This window comes from Prinia subflava, chromosome 17 (genome assembly GCF_021018805.1).
Source record: "Prinia subflava isolate CZ2003 ecotype Zambia chromosome 17, Cam_Psub_1.2, whole genome shotgun sequence".
NCBI classification, from domain to species: Eukaryota; Metazoa; Chordata; class Aves; order Passeriformes; family Cisticolidae; genus Prinia; species Prinia subflava.
In genome coordinates this window covers 2,303,363-2,330,140 of record NC_086263.1, presented here as the reverse complement: position 1 = coordinate 2,330,140, position 26,778 = coordinate 2,303,363, and the positions used below count along the sequence as shown (strand labels likewise).

Here is a 26,778-nt window from a genome sequence, read left to right as displayed (position 1 = left end):
CACAGAAGGGGTGTTTTGTTTGCTCCAGGAGCTGTAAATGGCAGCTTGAACCAGTCAGACATCTGCTGCCAGCAGGGAGAGTGACAGCCCCAGCTCTGTGGTGGACAACCAGGTGGGCAGGGAGTGAGTGGCTTCACAGACATTTCACAGGCACTGGGGTCTTGCAATTACAGCACGGGGAGTTTTAGGGGGCAAGGTTTGGAAGGAGTTTGGCCCCAGCATTGGATGCCTGGGAACAGCAGGAAACAGGCTGGGTGGGGACCTCCCCCGTGCAGCAGGCAGAGCACCAGGGCTCCCCCCAGGTCCCAGCAGACCTTTCCAAAAGCTTTTATTCTTTTTCTGATCATTGGATGCTGGATATTTTCATGCCTGCAAGAGATGCCACTGAGGGGCTGAGATGGTGAAGGACAACCACAAGGGACTGTAAACCCCTTGGCTGGTGTTTGAGGAACTTTGGGAGACCTTTGGAAAACTTGGTGGGAGCACCCTGGGCTCTGGCAGGATCCGGCCGCCGCCCGGCTCTCGGCAGCACCGGCAGCTCTTCCCCAGCAATGTCACTTTGATAAATGTTTGTCTTTTCCGTCCAAGAGATACAGCAGAGCTGCTGCCAGCACCATGTCTCAGTGGGATTGGGGTTCACGCTGCCAGGAGCGTTACCGGCTCATGATTCACATCTTCACAGCAGCTTTGGAAGGAAAATGTGCTTCCCGCCAGGCAGACCTTCATGCACGTCGAGATGCCACAGTTTTTCCAGACTTTCCAAAGGAAGCCACAGCCAAATGAGACATTCCTTCTCTTCTTCCAGCTTTCTTGGAACAATCTTCTTTGATTAGTGCGCGAGACAGATAGTTGGAAAGAAAGACAGACAGACAGGCCGGGAACAGGCAGATTGCATGAGCCCCAGTCACCAGGGCTGGTGGGAGGGCACCTCCATCCACCCCTTGCTGGGTGGCTGCAGGGAGCCCCTGCTCTGTGCTGTGGTCCCCCATGCCTTTGTCCTCCTCCATGGTCCCCAGCCCCTGTCCTCCTCTATGGTACTCCACTCCTGCCCTCCTCCATGTCCCCAAATCTCTGCCCTCCTCTGTAGTCCCACCCCGGTGTCCTCCCCCATGGAGGAGGACAAACCCCCCTCTTTCCTCCATGGTCCCTGACCCCCCCCCCCCGCCTTCTGCTGGGATCCCAACCCCCTCTGCCCACCTCCATGCTCCTCCATGCTCCTCAAATCCCTGCCTTCCTCCATGATCCCCAGCCCCCTGCCCTGTGATCCCCAGTCCTGGGTTCTCCTCCGTGGTCCCCGACTCCTGCCTTCTGTCACGGTGCCCAGGCAGCACCCGCTGAGGCAGGGAGGAGCTGTCTCACAGGGAGGATCACACTGCCCTGAGGCACAGAGCAAAGGAGTTGGGGTTCTCTTTGCCTGTCGGGCCTATGGCACAAGGACACAGATTGGAAAAGCAGCCAAACGACCCAGGCATGGCTGGCAGGTCCTGTGCAAGGGACAGAGGCCAAAGCTGGGGTGCAGGGAAGGAGATGGGAGTTCCTGCCTTGCTCCTTTGCAGCTGCACCCCCTCAGCCACCCCAGTCCCAGCACTCTCTCCTACATCAGGAGAAGAAACAAAACAAGCATCTCCAGGGAGTGTGTTTGGAAAATATCAGGTTTTATTAGACAGGCTGATGTTCAAGCTGACAGTTTTATCCCAATGCACATGATCATGGGCATCTACAGGGCCTGTGTCCCAGCTCCCTCCCTCCCACGAAGCTCTTGGGCAGGATGTTCACCCCCCAAATGCTGAGGGGTTGGGGTTTCTCAGCAGAATGAAATGTCTCCCTGCTCCCCATTTTTCCACTCCCAGATTCCCAGAGGTCTCCTAAGAAAGCTCAGTTAGAACTGGGCTGGGAACTGCAATCCTCTTGGGACTGACAGCCACTTGGATCCGTGGGAGAGGAGGCATCTCAGTGGCGGAATCTCCCTGAGGCAGCACGGAGCGGGGTCAGGGGGGTCGCAGGGAGCAGGGAACAGACCACCAGTGCCACGGTTTGGAAGGAGAACCCAAAGGAACCACAGCAGGGGGAAAAGGCTTTGGCTGTCATGGGGGAGCCCCATCCAGCACACAGGCACCAAGACTTTGCACAGGGCGTGCAGGTGCTGCAGGGCAGAGGAAGGGAGGAGAGGAGGCGATGAGGGCTGGAAAAGAAAGCAAGATAAAAGGAAACCAGAGAAAGGGTGGGGAGAACCATGGGAGTGGCCCGAGAGCAGAGTAACAGTGCTTTCGAGGTCAGTACTCCTTGTGGGACAGGGGCCTCTCCCTGGGTACCCCCTGGGCTTTAGGGGGACAGAGGAACAAGGAGAGAGATGGTGCAATACAAACAGAAATGTTCAAAGGCCTTTGCTTTCCGTGGCGGTGACACACAGTGTGACAGCAGGAACAGTGACAACATCAGCCAGTTTCTGTTGGTGATTCTATTCCATTAGCTCTTAAAAAACCATGCAGACCAGTCCGACAGAGGAGAGTGAACGACAGATGGAGAGGAAAACTGATGAGCAATGGGATCGTAGACAGGAAAGAAGAAGCAGCAGTGGAGGGGCAGCAGCACTGGGGCAGGTTTGAGACCTCACAGTACTCACAAGCACATCCCTTCTCTGCAGACTGCTCTGGCTGCTGCCCTCTCTGACACTGCTTGCCTTCCCTTGCACCTCTGCTCCCTCTGCACTGCAGGCAAAACCCCTCTTCCTGAACCACGCCCTGCCCTGTGCTTGGATGCAGATTTCAGTCTCAGCTTCATTAGCTCAAATGTCAAGTCCTACCTTGAAGCAGAGGCCAGGAGCACTCAAGTCCCTGCAGTAGCATCCCCTCAAACTCACCTGGACTCAAGGGGACTTCATTGCAGCCCCTGGGGGACATGGAGCTCTCCCAGGCCTCCTGCCATAGCTCACATCCTGTTGCACATGTGGAGATGCCCTTCACACCCTCCCCATCACAACACAGTCTTCCATTCCCAGCTTTCTCTTTCCCTCTTTCATTCCTTTTGCCTTTTTCTTGCTTTAGGCAGCACCTCCATGTCCTCTTGCTTCTGTTAAAGGTAAGTCCCTTTTCTCCAGAGGCTTCCTGGAGAGCAGCACTTGCCGTGGGTGTTTGGCAGGAGGAGGGACTTTCAGCAGATCCTTGGTGGGCTTGAAGGTGCCAGTTTTCCATCCAGGACAACATCTGTCTCCTGCTTGGTTTGGGCTCAGCTTGGCAGACAGCAATGCTGTCCATGAGGGCCAAGTTTCAAGGTCAGCTGTCCATGGGGAGCCTCACCCTGTTTGGGTGCTTCCAAAGCCATACTCCTTCAGGACTGAGCACCGATGCTCAGAGATGAGCCAAAAAATGGCTAAAAAGGGAGGAGTTTGGAAAGCAAGCCCCAGAAACCTGCCTAGACTGTCCTGGGGAGGACAGATCAGCAGGTGGGCGAAGGGGATGTGACCTTTTTAACTCCACAGCTAATGACCTCCTTTCCTGCCTCCCTCCACAGAGCGCAAAAACACGGAGGGCTGACTGAGAAAAGAACAACATGGACTTGAACAAAGACAAACTGCCAAACCCTCGCCCTTGGAGCCCTGCTGGTCCATAGACAACACTTACTAGCATGGGTTTTGAGGGAATTGACACACCTAGGCATGATGTGCCTTCTTCTGTGCTGGTCTAGGGAAGGAAACCCTGCTCACATCTCCTTGTGGGGTGCTGGCCCTCCTCCTCCAGCACAGCTCAGCCAGTGCTGGCTGCTCCTTTCCACCCCATTTCTTCCTCTGCCATGGACTTGCAAATCCCATCACAGCTGCCTGTCTGGAGCTACAAATGCCCCTGCAAATGCTCCTTCTTAAGTCAAACACCCACGTAAAGGCTGCAGAAGATGAACTGAGCTGTCAAGTGAAAACAGAACTCACCAGGTGACCTAGAGGTCTTGGAAATAAAAAGAAGATCAATATTTGCTGAGATTTGTAGCAGCTTTGTGCCTGAAAACAACAGATGGGACATGGCCTCTCTTCCCTTGACCAGTGCTCCTGGTGATGCCTGGGTTAGTGTGTCACTGCTCTCCCCTCACGCCGTGCACGCTCACGCCGTGCCCTTGTTCTCACTCCCTCACGGCTTCAGGGATGCAGAGGCTGAAATTCCTCTTCATGCACTCTTGGCACCAGTGGAAAAGCAGCTGCAGTCCTGCCCATGCATTGCTCACACTTACAGCTTAAACATTGCCTTCTACTCGAAAGAACAAAGATAAAATGTCAGGAATTCACAGTTTTTATTCTCTTCCTTGTGCCCACCCATCTTCCCCTGCCATCGATGTCAACGACTCAAAGTCCTCATCGTACGGTAGCCTTTGCCAGCACGGCACTCAAAGGGTTAACAAACCACGGCTTGTTGGACAGATAAGACATAAGCTCATTCACCAGTAGGAACACGTGGACAGTTGGGCTGTGGATCACCTTAGGGTTTCCTGTAGCGGTTCTTTGGGGTTTCGCCACAGCCAGTGACGTCGCAGGAGAGGACGTTGGGCTTCTTCCCCAGGCCGATGCTCCCCAAGAGATCGGGAAGCTCTCGGGTGATGGCCTTCTCGATCTTGTCTAGGAAACACCCTCCCATGTAGGAGCACTGCTGGGACAGCAGCTTAAAACTGGTGATGGGGTTGATGCCAAAGAAGTCCTTGTAAGCCTCGCGGTTGGGCAGGTCGAATTTGCTGACATTGGTCTTTGCCAGAATGGACTTAAAGATGTAGAACCTGTCAGGATCCTCCACAATGTCCCTGAACACCAGTTCTCCATCGCTAAAGAAGGTCATTTTGTCCTTGTAGGTCTGCAGATAGCGATCGACCAGCAGGGCGTGGATGCGCACGCGGATGGCGTGCTGGCGGATGAAGGCAATCTTGTTTTCCATCCTGTTCTCGATCACCTGGTTGAGATCCTCCAGGAGCGATATCTCTTCTTTGAGAAACAGGTCTCTGTGGGTTTCTGGGTTGTAGTCATGGGGCCAGAAGGAGCTGACGTACACCCTGGGCGGCTCTGTGACGTTGATGAGAGGAGCCAGGCTCCAGAACAAGGCACCGTAGACTCTCATCAGCTCCTGGGTAGCCAGGCTGTCAGCTTTGTTCAGGATGATTCGGATCTGAGACTCGCGGCCCTTCAGCTGACGGAACAGCATCTCCAGCTCCAAGCCCACATCCAGCTTCGTGGGGTCAAAGACAACAAAGATGAGATCAGCTCTGTCAATGAACCACTGGCACACGTCGTTGAATGGGTAACCTTGAGGAGAGGAAAGAGGGAAATCCAGTGCAGGATGAGACCCTTCATCAAGGGATTGATAAATCATGAGCCTGCTGGGCCTCAGTTCCCATTTGGGCTGCACGGGTTGTGAGGCACAGCGGACTTCCCCTGAAGCCCAGCACCTCCTTCTCACGTGCTAAAAGCACTTTGGAGCTTCTTGGCATGAAAAGCCATCCCTGGGTGTCTGGGCCTGTGACTGCCTGTCTCTCTCACCCTTATCTCCAGACCTTCCTGATGCTGACCACAGGTTCCTGCTGTTCCTGTGAGCTGATATCAAATCACAGGATCAGAGAACCATTATGGTTGGGAAAGTACTCTAAGATCACTGAGTCCAACCATTCTCCCAGCACTGCCATGGCCACCAGTAGACCATGTCCCCAAGTGCCACATCCACACATCTTTTAATTCCCCTAAGGGATGGTGGCTCCACCACTGTCCTGGGCAGCCTGCATAGTGTCAGGACTCCTCTCCATTGTGCTTCAGCCACCTTTGCCAGCTCAGGGCATCATGGCATCTTTTCTGGGGTCCCTTAGAGGAACCCAGTGAACCCCTACCTCTTTCTTGCTGCTTGCGGTTCTCAATGATGCCTGGCGTGTCCACGAAGGTGACCCGCTCCAGCAGCTTGTGGGGGACCTCAATGCCAATCAGCTTCTCCAGGAAGTTCTGCCCAAACTTCTCCAGGGGCGAGAAGGAGCGGGCGCTGTCAGCAGCCATCACGATGCCCTCAATGGTCTTCAGCTTGGGGCCGTGCATGATGACAGTGAACTCGGAGGTGGTGGGTTCTGCCCCTGCACAGCAACGAGAGGAGCAGCAGAGGCATGAAATCCATGCCAGGCTATGGGCACAACAGGGCTGGCCTGACACTGCGAGCATTGGGAGCATCACACACTGCTCAAGAGATGCAGGGGCAAGGAAAGCAGCATGAAATTCCTGCCCAGACGTCTTGAGAGGATGTCAGTGGCATTGTTTTCCGTGGGGACTGGTTTCTCTGGAAGTGGCCTGACTGCACACGGTGTCATGGAGAACCTTCCCCTGGGAGCCCTCATTACCACAGCACTGATCTGGCCATGGACATCTGCCCTTAGCTGAGAGATGATGCCCGTGGGAGCAGGGAGGAAGGAAGGGGAATGGCTTTTGTCCTGGGAGGGTGAATTAGCTGGCTGCATGTGAGGAGGGTTGGGGAGAAGAGAAAGGTGAGTTGCCCTTTTGACGTGACTGCTCCTCATGGGGTCGGGGTTGGGAGTTGTGAGCCCTGTGCTTCAGGATGAGGGTGCTGTGGGAGAGACGCTCTCCTCCACCCTTGGAAGGGTGGACAGGCTGTGACAGGGAACCTCTCCCTGCACATGGCACCACAGCCAGGTGGCACAGGGCAGATCCCAATCTCCCTGCTGGAACGAGGGAGCGAAGACACACGGCCGGGAATCGCTGGCTGCAGTGTGTGGAAATGCCGGTGTCGGCACCCCCTTGGCAGAGCAGGGAGCGTGGTACCTGTGTAGAGCTGGTAGGGAGTGTTGTCCAGCCCCAGGAGGTAGTTTATCATGGAGGATTTGCCGACGCTCCACGGTCCCAGGAATAGCACCATAGGCTTGGAAGTGATCTCCCCATCTGCGGAGAGGGGAAATAACAAGAGGAAGTGAAGGAACAATAGCCGCCGCCGCCGTGCCGTTAACTCCCGGCTGTAACGAGCATCCCATCCCAGCGGCGGTGCTGCTGCCGGGGAAACAGCCGCCCCTCAGGGCCACCAGCCACTCGGGCCACCAGCCATTTGGGGCACCAGCCATTCAGGGCCACCAGCCACTCAGGCCACCAGCCATTCAGGGCCACCAGCCATTCAGGGTCACCAGCCATTCCGGCCATCAGCCATTTGAGCCACCAGCCATTCAGGCCACCAGCCATTCAGGGCCACCAGCCATTCAGGCCACCAGCCGTTCAGGCCACCAGCCATTTGGGCTACCAGCCATTCAGGCCACCAGCCTTTCAGGCCACCAGCCATTCGGGCTACCAGCCATTCAGGCCACCAGCCATTCGGGCCACCAGCCATTCGCCAGCCAAGGCAGCGCCCCGCCGGCCGTGGGGGCGGGACGGCCCCGTGCTCTGCGGCAGAGCCCGCCTCGCTGCCTGACCTTCTCCGAGGTTTAGCCCTTCTTACTCTACGGAGCACTGGAAGGTCTTTCAGGCCTTGTCTCGGTTTGTCTCTGGTTTGCCGGGTGCGTTAGGGCTGCCTGCGGGGTGCGGGTGCTGCAGAGCACGGGACGTGCCGAGCAGGAGCCGTGCCCAGCCGGGGGCGCAGGGAGCTGCCGTGGGGTCGGGGGCTGCGGAGCGGGGCTCGGTAAGCGCGGGGTGAGCTGGAGCCAGCTGCCTGCAAGCCTTTCCATCGTGCCCGGGCAGGGACCGACCCTGCCGGGGGGTGAGCTGCGTGTGAGGCTCCGGCTGGATGTGGGGAGGGCAAACAGCCCCGCTTTGGGCTCGAGGAAAGGCAAGAGGAGAGCGAATTACAGTCCCCATCCTGCCTTCTCCAAGTCACACAGTTTTCTCCGTGAGGATGGTGACCTGTCCCCGTGCCATGACATCAGTCCAGGAGCACAGAGGTGCCTGCACACACGCAGCCAGCACCCGCAGGGGCAATCCCTGCTCAGACAGGACTCATGCAATCAGCTTGTGCCCACACTGCCCGACCCCCAGCCCCTGGACCCCAGCTGGGCAGCGGTGGAGCCAGAGGCACCCAGGGCCTAATGCCAGCCCTCAAGCTGTGCCCAGGACACACGGGAGCCTGTGAGTGTGAGTCCAAAACAGGACAAGAATGGAAGTTAAACTGGGTGAGCTCCTGTTGGTGAAAACCAACCCCATCCTGTGGTCAGGGTGGGAGGGGGTCCATCCCGTTGTTGCTAGTGGGAGTTCAGCCAGGGGATGGATGACACCAGAGGAGCTGGGGGCTGCTGTCTCAGCTGGAGCAGAGCCTTCCCCCATGGCCCAAGGCAAGGAGATGCCCTGGACAAGCTGTGCTGCCCTCGGCACCTTCTCCTCATCCCCACACCTAAGGCAGAACTATTTCCCATGAGGCACCTGAGAGCCTCTGCTGCTCCATGGCTGCCACCCATGCAGGAGCCAGCAGCTTTGCAGCAGGCCAGGGATCCATCTCCAGGGTGAGGGAAGCCACAAAGCCCCCGTGGCGCTGAGCTCCTGCCCCGAGGGTGCTGGAGGGCACTGCATGGCAGCTTCACACTGAACCCGTCTGGCACTGGGAGCAGGGGCTGGGGAGAACATTCCAGCCTCCTCCTGCTGTATCTGCCCGCCACAGGCTCACCATGCCACCCTGGGGAAGGGAATGGGCTGGGGTCACCTCTCCATGAGGCATCCATACAGCTCAGCCCTCCCTCACAAAGCAGGGCAGCACCTCTGCAGCAGGGGATGCATGGCTCTTCCTGCACCCCACTCCCTGCCTGGCAGCTGCAGGAATCCAGCCTTGTCTTCTCACATGGGACCAAAACAAGTGTTGAAACCTTGGACTCTCATTATTAATCATTCCTCTGCTGCTCTGTCGCCGCTGCTCTGCTCTCTTGCCAGCTTTAATTAGGCTATGCATGGTTGTTATTATTACTATTATCCCTGTGATGTTGTGCCAGAGGTTTGGGGTGGATCCCTGTGTGCTCTTTCATAACACATCCCTGGCCAGGTGTGACTGTGTGAATGTGGGCACCTCACTGTGTGAGCTCGGGCACATCACCTCTCTGCTCCCCGGAGCCCGGGTGGGCTGAGGCGTGGGCAGCCCCCCCTGCCTGCTCACCCGCAGCCCCTGGGGCACCCCTCCACCCCCACGGGCACTGCCAGGCACTTGCAACTCCTCAGGAAGCGCAGCAGCCGCAAGGATGTGAGGCCGGGTATGGGTTCCCTGCTGCTTGCCCAGAGATGAGCATGTCCCACCCGGGAGGGTGCTAGCCTGGCCTGTCCCTGCTGTGTCCCCGTGTCTGTCAGCGGCGATTCGGGTCAGCCTGACGGCCCGGACAGCGGAGAAGCGGCGGCGCTCGCCGGGCGGGGAGGCGGCAGCTCCGTCACAGCGGCTCTCTCCAGCCACCCTGTGGCTGCTCGACGAGCCTCAAGCTCATCCCTCCGCAGAGCCTGGGTCTGCTTGGGCTGCTCAGCTCCGGGCATAGGAGCAGTTTGGATGTCCAAGTAGTTTTCTTTCCTAGAGCAGTGGCTTTCTGTGAGGTTTTGCCATGTGGCAGTGCCGGACTGCCCGTGGTTGGAAGCACTGCTGCTCTGGGGAGAACTTGGAGCCCCTTCCGGTGACTAAAGGAGATCCAAGAGAGCTGGAGAGGGACTTTGCAGGAGGGTCTGGAGTGACAAGGCACGGGGGAATGGCCTCACATTGAGAGAGGGCAGGGTTAGATGGGATATTGGGAGGGAATTGTTCCCTGGGAGGGTGGGCAGGCCCTGGCACAGGGTGCCCAGAGCAGCTGTGGCTACCCCTGCATCCCTGGCAGTGTCCAAGGCCAGGCTGGACAGGGCTTGGAGCAACCTGGGATGGTGGAAGGTGTCCCTGCCCGTGGCAGGGGTGGAACTGGGTGGGCTTTAAGGTCCCTTCCAACCCAAACCATTCCATGATTCTGTGATTAATCCTGGGCAGGGCCTTGTCGCCCCTTGTCCTCAAGCCCTGCAGACGTGCCTGGTGTGGCCTCTCCCCAAGGGCAAATCTGTCCTGAGGATGCTGAGCAGAGGACCTTGCAAAACCTCCTTCCTTTGCTGGTTCCAACTGAGCCACGGGCTCAAAGGTCTTCTTTGTCCTCGAGCCACCCAGGAAGGCTGGAACACCTGGGGACACTCCCAGCGACACGCAGACTTCTGTCCCACCCCTGTGCCACAAACACCACCGGCCACGTGCCCATGGCATAGATCCAGCTACCCTTGGAGGGCGCCCCTTGCTCCCAAAGCTTCCAAATCCATGAGTATCCTCAGGACACGCGTGCCCACGGCCAGAGGGACGAGCCCGTGTGGCTGCAGAGGGCCTGTGCCACCCCCGAGTGCCCCCCGTGCCTGCGCCCACCCCGGCAGCGAGCGCTGAACCCGAGATGAGATAAGGCAGCTATGGGAATATGCTATAAATACCCAGTGCCCTCTCCAGGGCTGGCACGCTGGCATGGCAGCGAGCCAGAGCTCTCCAGGCACCGGCAGGGCTCGGCTGTGGCCGTGCAGAGGAGCCTGGCTGGGCAGGGTCTGGCAGCGTGGCCATGGGGCAGCGCGGGAGGGACAGAAGATGGGATTTCCCTGCAGGAACACTGTTCCCGTGGCTGAGCACCAGGCCCAGGGGAAGGGCTGGCTGGCATTTCTTGGACTGTCTCCCATCTCCTGATCCTCTGGGGGGACCTGGCAGCACACCCTGAGCAGGACAGGCAGGGACTGGAGCCAGCTCAGGCTTCTGAGGGGGCTGAGGCTGCTGGGCAGGGGCCAGCCCGTGTTACTGGGACAGCTGCTGGGATCAGGGGTGGACATTCAGGGAAGTTTCTGCACATGGGAGTGGAGGGTGGGAAGAGATCCCCTCTACATGATGAGCTATCAGCTGGGCTCCTCCAGTTCGTGCTGTGCATGAGAGATCAACCTAAAGGTCCAACACGTACAGTCATGGAATTGTTTAGGTGGGAAAAGCCCTTTAAGATCACCAATTCTAAATGCTCCTGCAGCACTGCCAAGTCCACCACTAACTCACGTCCCCAAGTGCCACATCCACAGGGCTTTTAAGTACCCCCAGGTTTAGGAACTCCACCACTGCCCTGGGCAGCTGTGCCACAGACAGCCCTGTCTCTGAAGAAATGCTCCTAATATCCAATCCAAGCTTCCTCAGGTGAAATTTGAGGCCATTTCTCCTTGTCCTGTCCCTGTTCCCTGGGAGAGGGCCGGGCCCTACCTGGCTGCCCCCTCCTGCCAGGGAGCTGAGAGTGAGAAGGTCCCCCCTGAGCCCCTTTCCTCCCGCTGAGCCCCTTCCCAGCCCCCTCAGACAGGACTACCAGAAACGCCTCTGAACCCTGGCCAGAGGAATGTGCTGCCTTCTCAGTGTTAAACCAAGAGGGAAAGGTGTCAGAGCCTGGGCGAGGTGAGCGCTGAGGGAGGGACGGGCTGTGGGGCACGCTCAGAGCGGGAGAAGCGCGGGCTCTGTCCGTGCGGGGAGCAGGCGGCGATACCAACCTGTGGCCGAGGAGCCCAGGGTGCGTCCGGGGTAAGCTGTTAGCGAGGGACACGGGGAGAGAGAAAAGGAACCGTGAGTCCAAGGAGGGATGCGGCAGCCCGGGTGTGCTCCAGGACAAGGAGGGAACTGATGGCCGCATTCCCAGCGGGGGACGAGGAGTTACAGCCCGGGAGGCACCTGCAGCTCCCGGGACAAGCACCGAGCCCCTGTGTGCCCTGCAGGGCGGGGCTGTGGCTCGGGGTGCCCCGCATCCCACCCCTGCTCTGCGGGGTTGTTGCCTTCCCTGGCATCGCCCACAGAGCCCAAGGAGCCCGACAAGCCGGGGTTAGACAGCCACCAACCCAGCCGCTGTCCTGACAGCCCCAGTGACACCTGGAGCCAGCCCCTGTGGCGGGGGAGGGAATGATCGGGGAGGTCATTCCCTACACAGCGACACTTGCTAATTAGCACACATCAGTAATTAGGGTCACCAGCATGCACCAGAACCTGGTGTGACCTCACAGCAAGCTTCCTGTGGCTGGACTGGGAGAATCCCTCACCCTCGGCTGGGGATAGTCCCTCCAAGCACAGAGCTGGACCCAGCCAGAGCGAGTCTGCATCCACGAGGGATGGCAGAGCAGAGAGGCGGGAGGGTGGCAGGCAGGGAGGAGGAAATGGCATCTGCCAGGCTCAAGCAGAGGGTGTGTGGGAGCTTTCTAGATGCACCTAACAAGTCAGAATTGATGGTGACAGCCACAGCTCCCACAGGACTCCACAGGAGCCTTCACATGTTGCGGGGAGCAGAGGAACTCTCTGGATTACACTGCAGTGAACGGAGCCGATGGAAAGGGAGACAAAATGGAAGGCTGCCACGTAATGGAGGGGCCAGGGTGCTTGCCACAGCACCCCTCTAGATTGGTTTACACCTCCAAAGGTCACACATATTCCATGACAGGCCTGCCCCAAAGCTCTCCCAGCTGTCCTGCTCCTCCCAGCCAGCTGAGCCGGCAGCTCTGTGCCCTGCAGCCTCCCCCCAGCACGGAGAGGGGGCACAGAGGGGAGCTGGGAGCCCCTCCCAGCCTGCAGGGACACCACTGATGGAGAGAACCCGCTGGGGACAGGGGCACTGTGCAGGGCAAGGGCTGAGAAATCTCCCTGAGCTCCTCTGTGTCCTCACCTGCCCTCCAAGGTCAAGAGGGTTCCCTGGGCCAACCCTGCAACTAATGTGCAGGTTACTCTGATTACACTGTTAATGAGGGACTGGGGAACGCTGGATCTGTGGGTATGAAGGCAAACTGCTGAGCTGCAGGTTTCCAGAGAGGACTGTGTGTGCCAGGGTACGGCTGGGCTGTCACAGATCGTTCAAGAAGCTTGGTGAGCTTGGTGACTGTAGAAATCTTTAGGAGGGGAGCACGGCCAGGGTGTCTCAGAGCTGAGACAAGGACTGGAGGCAGTGCAGGATCCCTGTGCCCTCCCTGGGGGCCGGGAGGGGGCTGTGGGTGGGCAGCTCCAGGGTCACAGCCCCTGAGGGTGCCCTGCAGGACACAGAGGGTGTGCTGGGACCTGACCTGGGCACTGCCAGCCTGAGGGGCGGCTGCTCCTCACAGGGAGCTGGGACAGACCATGGGGTGTTGAGCTGGGGCCAGGGGGAACACCAGGACCTGCTGCCCGAGGAGAGTCCTGCTCAGGAGCTGGGTTTGAGAGAGGCTGGGCAAACACCAGGGTTAATGGTTGTTTCCTCAGAGCTGGGAGGGAGGAAGCCAGCATGGGGAACATTTAAACACTGCTTTCCTCCCAAAAAGGGAGCAGGGAGGTGGCTGCTTGGACATGGGGTGGATTAAGGGTAGGGTAGGACATCCTGAGGGCTGGAAACTGAGGCTGGGGGCTGCATCCTCTGGCTGAACAGCAAAGTGGGGGTTAGAGCCCACCAGCTTCCCCTGGAACCTCAAACATCTTCCTGAAATGTGCCCTGAGTTGAGTTGACAGCAAACATCACCAGTACAGACCAGAGCAGGTTGGAGGGGAAGTTGGGGTGTTGCCAGGGGACAGCCCAGCACCCAGGGGTGACAATCAGGACGTGCTGCTGTGACCCTCAGCCTCCCACAGGGTAACTCCCCTGTGCTCCCCTGGCTCTGCACTGGAGATGGCCTGGCTGGGCAGGGAGATGTCCAAGCTGCTTACGGAATGTCTGACCCAGGCTTGGGAGCTGCAAGGGGGATGCCTGGAAAGCAGGAGTTCTGCTCTGCAGGGATGGGCCCCTGTAGGTTGCCCAGGTGAGTGTGGGGCCTGAGTGCAGTGCAACAAGGCCAGCTGTAAAAGGAGATCTGTGGGGGGGATGTATCCTGGTCCTGCCTCTCCGGGAGGGAGGGCACGGCTCCAGGAGTGTGTGCCTGGACACCTGGGGAGACAGGCAGGGCTGCAGGACAAGGAGGACAACTTCAGGACCCTGGCAGGAGGCTGACACGGGCACAAAGTCCTGGGGCACTGGCAGCAGGGACCCCAGCACCCCCTGGATGCTCAGGAGACATCTGGCCCTGGCTCCTGTGCTCGAATAGATACTCAGAGGAGAATTACTCCAGTGAAAAAGGAAGTCGGACTTGGGTTTGAGCCATCTGTGCATGGAAGATGAGGCTGCTTGTGTTTCCTGGGCAACAAGAACCTCCTGTATCTTGTGAGCATCTTGGGACAGGGCTGCACTTTCCTCTTCTGGAGGGACACACGTGTGACCTGGCTCAGCCCACACCATGCCAGGGGCCACGGGGACCTGCTCACCCCATCCAACGTGTCTGAGATTGCCAAGGGCTGGAAACTCCAACTCTCAGGATGAGTGAAGGCTGTGGAGCTTGAGGAATACCCTGCCCACATGGCTGTGTCCTGCACCCAGCAGGAAGGATGCCAGCTCCAGCCACCCCCAGGAAGCTCACCCCCAGCCTTGAGAGGTCCTGAGCTTCCTTGCCAAGCCTGTTTCATTGGGCCGTGATCTCTGCTTGGCAGGGGTACAGGGCATTGATGCTGAGCAGGTGGGAGACCCGAGGCAGGCAGGGCTCAGTGCTCAGCCCACACAGATGGCCCTGACAGCAGATGGGCTGAGGCAGAGGCAGGAATTCCTGCTGCTGGGTTCACTAGGGCATGGCCTCTAAGCCCAGCGTGCTCATGGACTCCCTGGGAAGCTGCAGAGGAGGACACACGATCCGAGGCTGTCCATGGTCTGCTCTCTGTGCTGTTATCTGCATCCCAAGGACCTGGTGGTGCCGGGGACCCCAGTGCCCCTGGCATTACCTGTGATCTCGTGCTGCCTCAGCTCGTTGTATCTGTAGGAGTGCTCCAGGGGCTTGATGGAGGAGTGGTAGATCTTCCTCAGCCGCTGCAATACTCCTGGGGGGCAAAGCACAGGGGCAGGTGAGAGGCCAACCCCAGCAGGCTGGGTGAGACCCTGCTGGGGCCGTTCCTGCAGGTCCCGAGGGTGGCCCAGCCATGGCTCGAGGGACTTGGCTTACAGCTGAAATCTCAGCCAAACTGACCCAAGTCTCACATTTTGCCCAGAGGGGTTGTGATTGCCCCATCCCTGGCAGTGTCCAAGGCCAGGTTGGACAGGGCTTGGAGCAGCCTGGGCTAGTGGAGGGTGTCCTCCACTAGAGGGGTGGGATGAGATGTTCTTCACCATCTCTCCCAGCCCAAGCTGTTCTAGGATGTTGATGCCTCTCCCCTGCTGTTTCCCACTGGGCACTGTCCCCATCTGGTCCCAGCAGCTGATGGGAGGAGCATCCTTGCTAAGTTCAACACTCAACACCCACCATCCCAAAAAGCCCTCCACCATGGTGCCAGGGCCCCTGGCATGGCCCCTGAGCTGCTTGCCAGAAAAAAGGAGGAGTTTTTTCCACAGTATCTCTTATCACTGCCTTTCCAGCCCAAACTGCCAGCGGGGCCAGCAGAAGCAAACCTTAGGGCAGCAAAACCCAATATATAATTGGAATACGAGTCCCACCCCTTTGGTAGAAGTTGCTCCAGGTTTCTTTGAGCAGGGGTGTGCCTGATTCACCATCTGCACGTTCCAGCCTCTATACCCTCCTAATTCTTGTATGCCCTCGGGAATATCCTTAAAATACCTAAAATATGTTAACCCAAGAGCAGCCAAAGGGCTGTTACTGAAGACCTGGCATTATTAGACCTGCAAGAAGCAAGGTTAAAATCCAAACACAAGAGAAGGCAAATCCTGTCCCTGGCCTTAGTGCAGGGCCTCCTCACCTGAGACATCATCGGCAGGCTTTTCCTCATTCAGCTTGAGGGTGTTCTCCAAGTGGGACCGGTCGCGCTTGATCGGCTCGCTGGCATCTTCAACCTCTTCTGGAGGAGAAAACAAGGAGCCCTGTTAGTGCTGGAGGGGGGAATCCACACAGGAGCTCACACAAGCGACTGCCAGGGAGAGGGCACGGGGAGCACACACACCCCGAGGCTGCGGGCACGCCGTGCCCACGGCAGCCGCTGCCGCCCTTGGCATGCCACGTGCTGTCCCTTCAGCACAGGCTCCCGGGGCTGCCAGGGCTGTGGCTGCTGGGGGAAGCGTCACGGGCAACTGCTTGGCTCCGAGGAGGGGCTGGCTGCTGGTGGGGAATGCAAAGGATGTGCCTGGAAGGGGCTCCCAGGCCGGGGTGTAGCAGGAGCACACACGGCAGCTGCGGCTCCGCGGGGCTCGGCCCCGGTGCAGCTCTGTGCTGCTGCCTCTCTGGCTGCCCACTGCTCCAAAAAACCACACGGTGCCGAGGCTGGGGCTGCCTCTGGCTCTGGGGGGCCAGCCTGGCCCATCCTGGCTGCCCTGCCTTGCCATGGGGCTGCTCCCTCCCAGTGCTCCCAGTTCTGTCTCCACATTTCCCTGGAGCCCTCTGCACAGCACCCTGTCCCTCATGGCTCCGTACCGGGCACAGGGAGGATGAGGCAGCTGCCTCTGCTGGGGAAGGGACCCCACTGTCCCCAAAACAGGGAGACAGAGGTGTCCTTGCCATGGAGGTGCTGCCACACCAGGAGCTTCCAAGAGCTTTTGGATATGGGGAGCTGGGTTGGACTTTAGCAGGGGTTTGGGGACAGGGCTGGGGATGCCAGGATCAAGCAGGGCATTGCTAATCCCTGAGACTGTGTTCAGTATCTCCTGAGTGTTGGGCTGAGGAAGACCTTTTGACTTGCCAAGTGAAGACACAGAGACCAAACTGGGTTTGCTTTTTGGGGGAAAATGGGAGGCTTTTTGAGCTGGGACGTTATGGATGAAAACAACAAAAATACTAATCTGGGTCCAAAGGTCACTGCCCAACCTGCGGGCCAAAGTCTACAAATAGTTCTAGGAAATCGTGGTGGGGGGTGTCCCTTTCCCTGGTTAGCCTTTCACTGACTGAGCAGGGCTGGTGCCTCAGCAGCTCATTGGCCTGGATTAGCTCTTCACACCCTCCCTATGAGCCAAGAACTGGTGCAGAGGAGCCCCTCAGTCCTGGAAGCCCCCCCAGCCGAGGAGCATCCTGCCCCTGCACAGCCGAGGGCCCTGTGGGTGGTGGATAAAGAGTCTTTAAGAGATCTGCGAGTGCTGAAAGGGGCCTGGAGATTAAAAACTGTATCCATGTCCACATCCCTGGGGAGAAATCATGGACTTGGAGTGGAGAGAGGGGAACACCAGTCAGTTTTGGCACCGCTGCCCCGAGTGCCGGGCGTCCTGCTGGGTGTCGCTGCCCCGGCCGAGCGCGTTAGGGGCGGGCGGGGAAGCACAAGCGTTAGGAGAGCGCCATGCACTAGGCGAGGCTTAACGTGCCAAGCTCAGCTCCGCCGCGTCGATGGGAGGTCACTCTCGCTGCTACAGCACACCCACAAGAAAAGACTCCAACCTATCTGGCCGTGCCGGGGCTCGGCGGCAGCGGGAGGGGTGCTGGGGACCTCTGCTCCTGCCAGTGGGGTCTTGTCTGCAGGGGGGTCTGCTCCTGCTGGGGGATTTTCTGCCACTGCAGGGGGGTCTTCTGCTGCTGGAGGGTCTTCCACTGCTGTTGGTGGGTCTTCTGTTACTGGTGGGTCTTCTTTTGCTGGTGGATCTTCCACCACTGGTGAGTTTTCCACTGCTGCTGGTGGGTCTTCTGCTGCTGGCAGACCTTCTGCTGGTGGTGGGTCTTCCACTGCTGCGGGTGGGTCTTGTGCTGCATCCCCACAGGGTGGGTGATGGCAGCTGGCAGGGCCATCCCTGGCTTCTCCTGTGCCAGCAGCTGCTGGTTTGCTGTGGCTCTCTGTGTTGGAAGTGCCGGCTGCTTCCTTATCATTCTCCTCATCTTCATTCTCTGCGCTGTCACCATCTTCATCAGACTCTTCCTCCTCCTTGGACTCTCCCTCTTCAGACTCTTCCTTGTCTTCATCTACCTCAGACTCTCCTTGCTCGTCACCTTCCTCTGAGCTCTGCTCATCCCTTTCCTCCTCTCCCTCAGGAGCAGATGCTGCTCTTGGCTCCTCTGATTGCTCTTCCTCCTCGGAGCCTCCTTTCCCTGTGCCGGGCTCCTCATCCTCCGGGGCACGGATGTCATCCTGTGTGCCAGGCCCACGGCTCCCTCCGGGACGAGCTGCCATGAACTCCTCCCCCGAGCTCTGCTCCTCCTGGCCCTGCTTCTCGCTGCTCTCCTCTCTCTGGCTGTCCCCTGAGGCCAGGGGCTCTTCCTGCCCCTCTCCACGTCCCTCCTGGGGGGGCAGGGAGGCCTCGGCAGTGTCCTGCTCCTCCTCGGGGCTGCCCTGGGCCGCCTTGTCCCCCGGCCGGGGCCCGGTGCCTGGCGGGGGGCTCTGGGCAGCCCCTTCCCCGTGGCCCGTGCCGGGGGCGCGCGGCTCTGAAGGAGAACAGCTCGGTCAGTCCCACCCGCGCTGGCACCCGCCACGGCCCCGGCCATGAGCTGGGGCTGGCACCAAGAGGTTTAAACTCTTCCCTAAGCCTTCTCCAGCTCCAGCTCAATTTTCTGTCCCTGCTGCAAGAAGTTGGGTGCAAGGCTGTGTTTGTGGGGGGCGAAGCGGAGCTGGCGGGGGCTCTGCGGCTCCACCAGCCCTGGCTGCCTGCCACCCGGGCTGCTGCCTGCCCCAAAGCACTGCAGGAAGGCGGCAAAGCTGCCCTAAAATCGGGGATTGGAGTAAAAATGGCAAATTCTGAGGGGCTGTGGGCACTTGGCAGGTTAAAAGGGTCCTTCCCCAGCCCTGATTGGAGAGAGCATCACACCAGCCAAGGTGGGAGGTGAAGTGAGGGGGAGGAGGAGGAAGGGGCTTCCTGGCATGAGGGACTGCCCAGCGTGGGGTTCTGCCTTCCACAGGCAGGGCCTGACCCTGGCCAGGGGCTCGGGAGCTATTTATTGTGAGTGTCCCTTCACTAGGAAAGCATGTGCCACGCCGTGCTGCTGCTGGGGACACAATGAGTGTGTTCTGTGGCCCAGGAGAATCCATCCGTATTTTCCATAGGCTCCAACTGCAATTTAACATCGGTCAGCGGGTGCCAAAAATAAAAGATCATGGCTATACTGTCTCCGTTACAAACAGTTGCTGCTAGTCTAAATAATCCCCCCAAACGTCTCCTGCCAGGGGAGCGTTTCAGAGGAAAATAATTCCTTTGTACTCCAGCTGGCAAGCAGATGCCAAGCAGGAAAAAAGGCCACCTCCACCCAGGCTGCAGGAGGAGAGCAGGCATGGCCAGTCCCCTGCTCTGGCTCCTGCGCCGTGCCCATGCAGGAGCCATGGGCCCGTGTCCACCAGGACCTTGGCAAAGCTGGGCTGGGCCACAGCGCCTGTGGTGACTGAACAGAGGATTTGCTGGGCTGGGGTCAGTGCAGTGCCAGCCCCAGCCCCCTCAGCCCAGCTTGCCATGTCTGGGGATGCTGGGGGTGGTTTTATCTCCATGGGGTTGCTGGGGCTGTGAGCCAGGGTCGGGTCACACTGGGAGGCTGTGCCATGCCAGCAGCGGGCACTGGGGCTGTGGGGCTGTGGGGCTGTGGGGCTGTGGGGCTGTGGGGCTGTGGGGCTGTGGGGCTGTGGGGCTGTGGGGCTGTGAGCTGTGAGCCAGGGTCAGGTCACCATGGGAGGCTGTGCCATGCCAGCAGCAGGCACTGGGGCTGTGGGGCTGTGAGCTGTGAGCTAGGGTCAGGTCACCATGGGAGGCTGTGCCATGCCAGCAGCAGGCACTGGGGCTGTGGGGCTGTGAGCTGTGAGCTAGGGTCAGGTCACCATGGGAGGCTGTGCCATGCCAGCAGCGGGCACTGGCAGGACAGGCTGCTCCCCAGCCTGCCCCTGTTCCCAGTGGCTCTTGGTTCCCTGGCACAGCCCCTCACCCTGCCCAAGCAGGATGCACCCTTGCTCTGGCCTCGCTGCCCTCCCTGTCCTCTCTGGCACACAGCCCACAGGTGCCCCCAGGCGCCCAGTTCAGCTCCCAGACAGGGGGAGATGGTGGTGGGCAGCTCCCACCCCTCTCCCTTCCACCCTGCTCCTTCAGGTCACCTTCCTGCCAGACCCCTGGGACCCTGCCGGAGCCTCTTGAGTAGGAATATCCATATTTGACCTTGCAAAGAAAGCCCTGAGTGGCTGGGCCCAACATGGCCCTGCCTGGTGGCCTGGGGAACCAGCCTGAACCCATAGAGGCTCCCCTCAGCTGATGGGAGCAGGGATGTTCTCAGTTTGGGTCCAAAACAGCTGCTGACCTGGAGGGCTGGGAGAGGAGGGAGGGTCAAAGCAGAGCAGGAGGGCAGGACCAGGCAGAGGAGACCCTGAGAGTCCTCAGGGCATTGTTGGGGGTCTGTGTGCCCCCTCTGACCCAGAGGGGCCATCAACAGCAATGCCAGTGCCCACCACGGGCCATCCCTCGAGGAAAAAGGGAAATACCCCCCAGGCACTGACATGGGGATGTCCCTGCTGGTCACGGGCTTTATTTCCTGTGACCTTCAAGGTCTGCCATGAAGTCCCTGTCCCCTCTCCACCTCCTTCTCCCTGTTTCCCCTACATGGTTCCCTATCCATGGGGAATTGTGCTGACCCGCACATGGCCGGCCGATGAGTGCAAAATGGGCCGAAGGTTACGGGCTTAACACCCTCCGGAGGCTAAAAATACGGCACGGCAACTGTACGGGAGCGGGCGGAGCCCCGGCCCCGCGGCCCCGGCCCCCGCCCGCCGCCAGCCAAGGCTGACGTCCCCACCTGGGGCCCCCGTGGGCTCCGGGAGGGGACAGCCACGGTGTAAAGTGACACCGGGGCTCCCCGTGTTCACACCTTGCATTGTGCCAAGCAGATGGGTGGCGTTGGAGAGGAGACCTCGCCCTTTTCCCCTCGGGGGCTTGACCTCCCTGCGGGTCCCTGGCTTGCATTACCCCTGCCACCCCTTTTCATGCTGGGACTTCTACGAGCTGCCAGGGGACGCTTTTCAGGTGGTGACAGCGGGGATGGAGACTCACGGCGCGGCTCTGGGTGCCCCAGGGTGCCGTGGGTGCTCTGCACCCAGGAGCAGCCTGTGCGGGAAGGAGGGGCAGGGCTGGGCGCCGCGGTGTCCCCTCCATCCCCGGGGCACGCACAGAACCGCAGGGAGCTGACGGCAAAGCGGGTCCTGCAGGAGGGCGGTGAGAGGGGACAGATGGGCACAGGTGGTCCTGGAGGGCCGCTCTCCCCCTCCAGCAGAAATCGGAGCCCTGAGCGTGGGGCCGGCGATGGCAGCGCTGCGGGGATGGCTTTTCACACGCCCCCTTCCCCTGCCCAGATCCCAATCCCTGCTTCCCCGGGGGTATTATCCACTGGCTCCTGCAAGTCCTGTGCTCCCCGGCTCCTCCCAGGGGGCTCTTGGCGGGACCTTGTATCCCAAATGTCCAACCTGCCTTTATTCAGCCAAAGCCCTTCAAAACCTCATGGAAATGGACTGGACACAAAAAGCTGTCAGGGATTTTCCAGCCGGACATGCTGCAGACCCTGCCTTTCCTGGGAGACCCCTTCCCACGGTGATGTCCCCTCCCTCCAGGCTCTGTGGGCCCCCATGGCCTTTGCTCAGGGCCATCCCCCCAGTGCTCCCCCAGCTCGTGGCCCTGCCAGCCCCCACGCAGGGCAGGGGGAGCCCAGCTCCAGCCCCAGCTCCAGCTCCAGCTCCACTTTGGGGTCAGCTGGGCACCAACTTCCAAGGGAAGTGTCCCACAGGGGTTCAAGCAGCCCAGAGGACACAAGCACATGGACGGGGCTGAGGATGGGGTTGGCTTTGCAGACCCTTGTGCACCCCAAAAACCAGGATGCCCAGACACATCATCATGTCCCAGAAGCTTCATGATCCCCAAACACCAGCATAAAGCAAATGTATTCCTAGTTTTCTGTGCAGAGGGAGGTCTAGGAAACAGTTTTGTCAAACTAGGTTGACCTCATTTGTACAGAAAATTTTAAGTTTCATTTAAAAAGTTCTGAAGTGATTTGATTTCTGTAAATGGCTGGATAGAACCATATGATATTTTTATTAATATAGGGTAAAGAAACCTCACCAGGATCTACCAAAGGGATTAAAACCAGGCCTGGAGCTTTCCAAATAGAGATGAAAATAGGGAATCACTGCTGCAGGGTGCTTCTTCCACTGTCTCTCCACCCTCAAGGTCTGTAAGGAACCCTGAACCATGACTTGCAGAGACGAAGATGAGGAAGGTGGGAGGTGAAGCACCTGCTGCTTCCTGGCTGAGGAGATCTGGGTCTGTCAGTGAGCAGAGGGCCAGGAAACAGCAGGTATTTTGGCACAGGCAGATGTCACACTGTACGTCGAGGAACATCCACCTGCAGTGTCCCTTGCAGCTTGGGGGAATGCTGGGGGACCCAAGGGACATTGCTGTGGCATGGCTGGGGCTGGAAGAGCGCCTCCTTCCAGAGGAAAGATGTCCAAGAGCTCCCACTGTTTCTGTCCCCTGGCCTCCAGCCATGGGAAGCTTCACCAAGCCACCCCAGGGATGTCCCCTGAGGAACGTCCTCTGTTCATTCAGGGCAAGACTTCCTGGCTCCCCATCCCTGCTTGGGTCATCCCAAGCATTCCTGGTCACCCAGTCAACCCTTGGACTTGCCAGCCTGGATTCTAATGCCTGATGTCCCTCAAGATCCTCCAATGCACGGGAATGTTGGGGCAGACCCTGCCTGGCCACGCTGAGCAGGGGGACCCAGCCCCGGGGTCAGACCTGGCAGCACTGGGACAGGGCCACACAGCTCCAAGCCCTGTTCCACAGAGTGCCCAGGGCTGTGTGACCCAAGGGTTGAGCCACGTGCCCGGCTGGCACTGGGGCCTTGCTGCCACTGCCAACACCCCATCCTGGCTTGGGGGGCCTGTCCAGAGCCTCCCCTGCCCCTCCTGCAGCCCCCACGGGCACAGGGGCTCACAGCTCCCTCCAGCTGTCACTTACAAGGGAAATGTCCCCCTGGGCTGGAAATGGCTCAGTGGGGTCCTGCACAGCCCCGGGGCTGCTGCTGTTCCTGCAGAGCTCAGGGAACAGGCAATTCCAGGAGCAATCTTGTCACCCTGACCCAATGGCCAGGCTGGGATTTCACCAGCTCGGTGAGTAGGACACTGGGAACATGGCAAGAGTGTTGTCCTTGGGCATGGCACAGCCTTCCCAGCCTGGTGCCAGCCCACAGAGACCTGCTGGTACCTCTGTGCCACCAGGGCCATGCACAAACAAGGTCTCCTGGCCTTCCTGCCCAGATGGATGTCACCTACACACCGGGACAAGGATGGCTGATGGGTGTCACAGCAGAGCCAACCCGCCTGCCATCTGCCTTGCTCTGCTCAGCCAACACCTTGGGAGTAAGGAGGGGCATCCACAGGGACCAGGGTCTCCTTGGGGTGAGGACCAGGGGTGTGACAGGGACGTGGGTGGCACAAGCACCCAGCTCACCTGAGGCACCCCTTGTCTCACACACACCCAGTGGCAGCAGCACCCGTGGCTGTGCTGGTGCTGGAGGGTGGAACAAGTCCAGTGAGGTGTCCCAGGGACACAGATGTCCCCACCCCTGGGGAGGCTGGTTACTGGGGGGCCACTGGCCTGGGGTGGTCAGGATGGGGTGTCCCCACAGTGGTGTTCCCAGGGCCCTGAGCCCACACAAGGTGTCACAGTCCCACTCCCAAGATGTTCTGACCTGGGAGGTGGAGCCCACCCTAAAGTGACACATTCCAAAGTGACACATCCTGGGTGATGGGGAACACCCCAAGATTCCAGGAGATCCTGGTGATGGAGCTCATCCTGAGGTGAAACCTTCCAGGGTGAGGCAAGACGAGGGCTCCCAGAAGGAGACCAGGAGGGGTCTGTGCAGCCCTGCAGTGCCTTGCAGGAGGACACACTGTGCCAGGGCTTTCCCCAAGCCCTCTCCCAGCTCAGAGGCGGTGATGGCATGGCCTGGAATTGCCCTCCCACTCAAATCCATGATGACTGCAGGGCCAAGGGATCCTCAGGGCAAAGCTGCTGAGCACAGTGTCTGGGCACTGCCCTCCCAGCGTCCTCGTGGCCCATTGCTGGTGGCCACAGGGGTCACCCAGCCTGGAAGGGGTCACTGGGCTCTGCCTGAGGGCTGAGCCTGTTCCCCTGGGCAGGAGCAGATGGAGAATTGGGTAAGTGCCCCTGCCCTGAGCCACTGCCCAGCCCCACGGTGGGTGCTGGTCCCTGCCAGGCTCTGGCAACCGCAGGGAGCTTTGCCTGCCCCAGCCACGTGTGCAGTGAGCTGCCTCGGCTGTAGGAGCACAGGCACGGGGCAGTTCTCACCCCAGCCTCTGGGAATGGTGGCAGGGTCCTGGCAGCCCCAGGTGCCACTAAACCCAAAGGGCCACACCTTGCCATGATGTTCCAATGAAGCCCCTGGTTCTCCACTGGACTTTCACCCCTTCTCTTCCCGTGGGATCCTCACAGCCTCAGAGGCACCAACAAGGGTTTAGTGAGAAGACACGTCCCAGAAATGGAAAAAACAACCCTTCCAAGCCACTTGCTGCACCCCAAAGGAGCCGGGTCTGAGAGCTCAGCTTGGCGCCAAAGGAAAAGCAAAACTCATTCTGCAAATCCCACTGGTCTCTGAGGAGCAGAAGCATGGGCAGGAGACATGCCACTGCTTAGAGCTCTTTTGGAAACCTCCAGTACTGGGGTGAAATATGTGACCCTCGATAAACAGGTGGGGACTTGGGGGACCCCTCAGAGCTGGTCCTGGGGCTGCCAGACCCCCGTGTGCCTCCTCTGAGATGGGGGATCCCGGTGCTGTGCCATGCCAGCCTCAGCCAAACCAAGACGTGGGCTGGTGGTCACCCACCACGGAGACAAGCTGCTGATGTCCCACAAGGCCACCAGCCCCGCCTGGAGCGGCACCAGCCACCGGCCATGCCCGCAGAACACCCTTCCAACCCCCCTGCACAGACTGCACCCGCAGCTCCACGGAGCTCACCCCACCTCTGTCGGGGTGCGTCGCCGGCCCCCAAACCCATTCATTCCCGAGAATGGCCCAAGATGCCCTTAAAAGGCCAAAACTCGGCGGGGCCGGGGGTGCCGGGCGCTGGCAGGCGGCAGCTGCGGGTGCCCGCGCGGGGCCGCGGCGGCGCGGGGCGGGGGGAGGCGGCCGGGGGGGCCGGGGCGCAGTGTCCCCTTACACGGCTGTTTCCATACTTAGCCGCCCCCCTCCCGGCTGCGCGGCCGCCGGAGTCCGGCCAGGCGGAGAACCAGCCCGAATTAACTCAAGGGCAAGCAAGGGTACCGGCGATGCCGCCGCGCCGCCCCGGGGACACCCGGCCGGGCAGCGGGGTGTGAAGCGGGGATGGGACAGCCCGGGGAAGGGGAGCCGGGGTCCCCAGAGATTCCCAGCGCCCTGGCACAGCCCCTCACAGAAATCAAGCCACCACGGCAGCCACAGGTGACACTGCCCCAAGGCATGTCAGCGGCAGCACGGCCCCTGTGCTCAGCGGGACTCTGTAAGAGGGACCCCAGTCTGCGCCTCCCGCCATCCCCTCCTGTCCACAGCCCCCCGACACTTTTCCCTGCACATTTTGGGGTGACTCTACAGCCTCGGAAAAGCTGTCGGGAAGCCCGGACCGCTGCCCCCCTGCCACTCTGTCCTGCTCCAGGGCTGGGCTCACCGGGAACCCCAGAGCTTCCCCGGCACCCTCAGTCCCACAGGCACCCACAGCTCTGTCTGCAACCCCGCAGGGTCCCCACAGACACCCACAGACTGACAGCCGCCTGCAGCCCTACAGGCACCCAGAGCCCCTAAATGTGCTCACAGCCCCGCAGGCACCCCCAGCCAACAGGCACCCCTCCACAGCCCCACAGGCACCTACTGCCCCACGGACATCCACGGCCCCACGGGCACCTGCAGCCCTACAGGGATCCCACAGCCCTACAGGGATCCCACAGCCCTGTAGGAACACACAGCCCCGCAGGCACCTGCAGCCCCGTGGAGACCCCCAGTCCCATGGGGACCCCCAGCCCCATGGGGACCCGCCAGCCCCGTGGGGCTGCCACAGTCCCAAGGGCACCCACAGCCCCGTGGGGATCCCACAAGCCTGGGCACCCCCAGAGGCACCCCCAGCCCCGCAGAGTCCCCACAGCCCCAAGGGCAACCCCAGCCCCGCGGGGACCCCACAGCCCTGCCAGCAGCCACAGCCCTTGGGCACCCCCAGCCCCCCGGGGTGCCCCCCACCCCCGGGAGCCCCGGCCCGGCGTGTGGCCGTACCTGCGGTGCCGAGGAGCAGGAGCGAGGCCACGCAGCAGCAGAGCAGGTTGAGGCCCTTCATGGTGGCTGCCAGGAGCTCCCTGCCGCTCGCTGCCTCTATTTATACGGCGCGGGGCTGGGCCGGGCAGCAGGGCAGGCAGGGCAGGCAGCTGCCCGCACAGATGCTGCTGCTGCCGCCGCTCTTCCGCTCCCAGGCACCCTGGGCATGGGGACAGCGATGGGACACAGCGGCAGCGCTGGGAATGGCTCGTGTCAGGGGTGCGAGGGCACCCCTGGGCTAGCACTGCTCACTGGGGTCACTGTCCCCATCCCAGTGACAGGAGGAATGGGTGCCTCTCTGCCTTTATTGGAATAAGTTCCAGCAGGGCTCCTCTGGACGCTGTCCCCACCTCAGAATCCTGCTGGTGTGGGGTAGAGGGGCTCCATGGGCTGCCTCAGCTTCTGCAGCTCCTTTTGGGCTGGAGCGGGGTTTGTGGGCAGGGAGAGCCGAGCATCACTGCCCTGCAGTGTCCTCATCTGTCCCCAAAGGTGGATGTCCCCGGGCATTGCATCCTGGGCTGGTTTGATGTCTCCTCCTGCCACCACCGGTCACTAACCCCACGCAGTGCCGTACACCACAAAGGAAACAGGCCGTGTCC

At 60.2% G+C, this 26,778-nt stretch overlaps 1 protein-coding gene across 3 annotated transcripts; it reads right to left on the bottom strand.

The window, feature by feature from the left end:
* Positions 1-1,648: 1,648 nt before the first annotated feature.
* Positions 1,649-26,221, bottom strand: SRL (sarcalumenin). Of its 3 annotated transcripts, XM_063414608.1 has the most exons (8): positions 26,141-26,201; positions 17,318-18,292; positions 15,699-15,797; positions 14,733-14,828; positions 11,474-11,509; positions 6,785-6,901; positions 5,851-6,084; positions 1,649-5,275 (listed from the first exon to the last, which is right to left on the bottom strand). In XM_063414608.1, exons 1-8 carry the CDS (start codon positions 26,199-26,201, stop codon positions 4,464-4,466), a joined length of 2,430 nt encoding a protein of 809 aa, XP_063270678.1. In that variant the 3' UTR covers positions 1,649-4,463. The 3 variants fall into 3 exon arrangements, with proteins under 3 accessions (XP_063270678.1, XP_063270679.1, XP_063270681.1); XM_063414609.1 differs by lacking the exon at positions 11,474-11,509; XM_063414611.1 differs by lacking the exon at positions 17,318-18,292 and having other exon boundaries at positions 1,650-5,275; positions 26,141-26,221.
* Between the last annotated feature and the right edge of the window lie 557 nt (positions 26,222-26,778).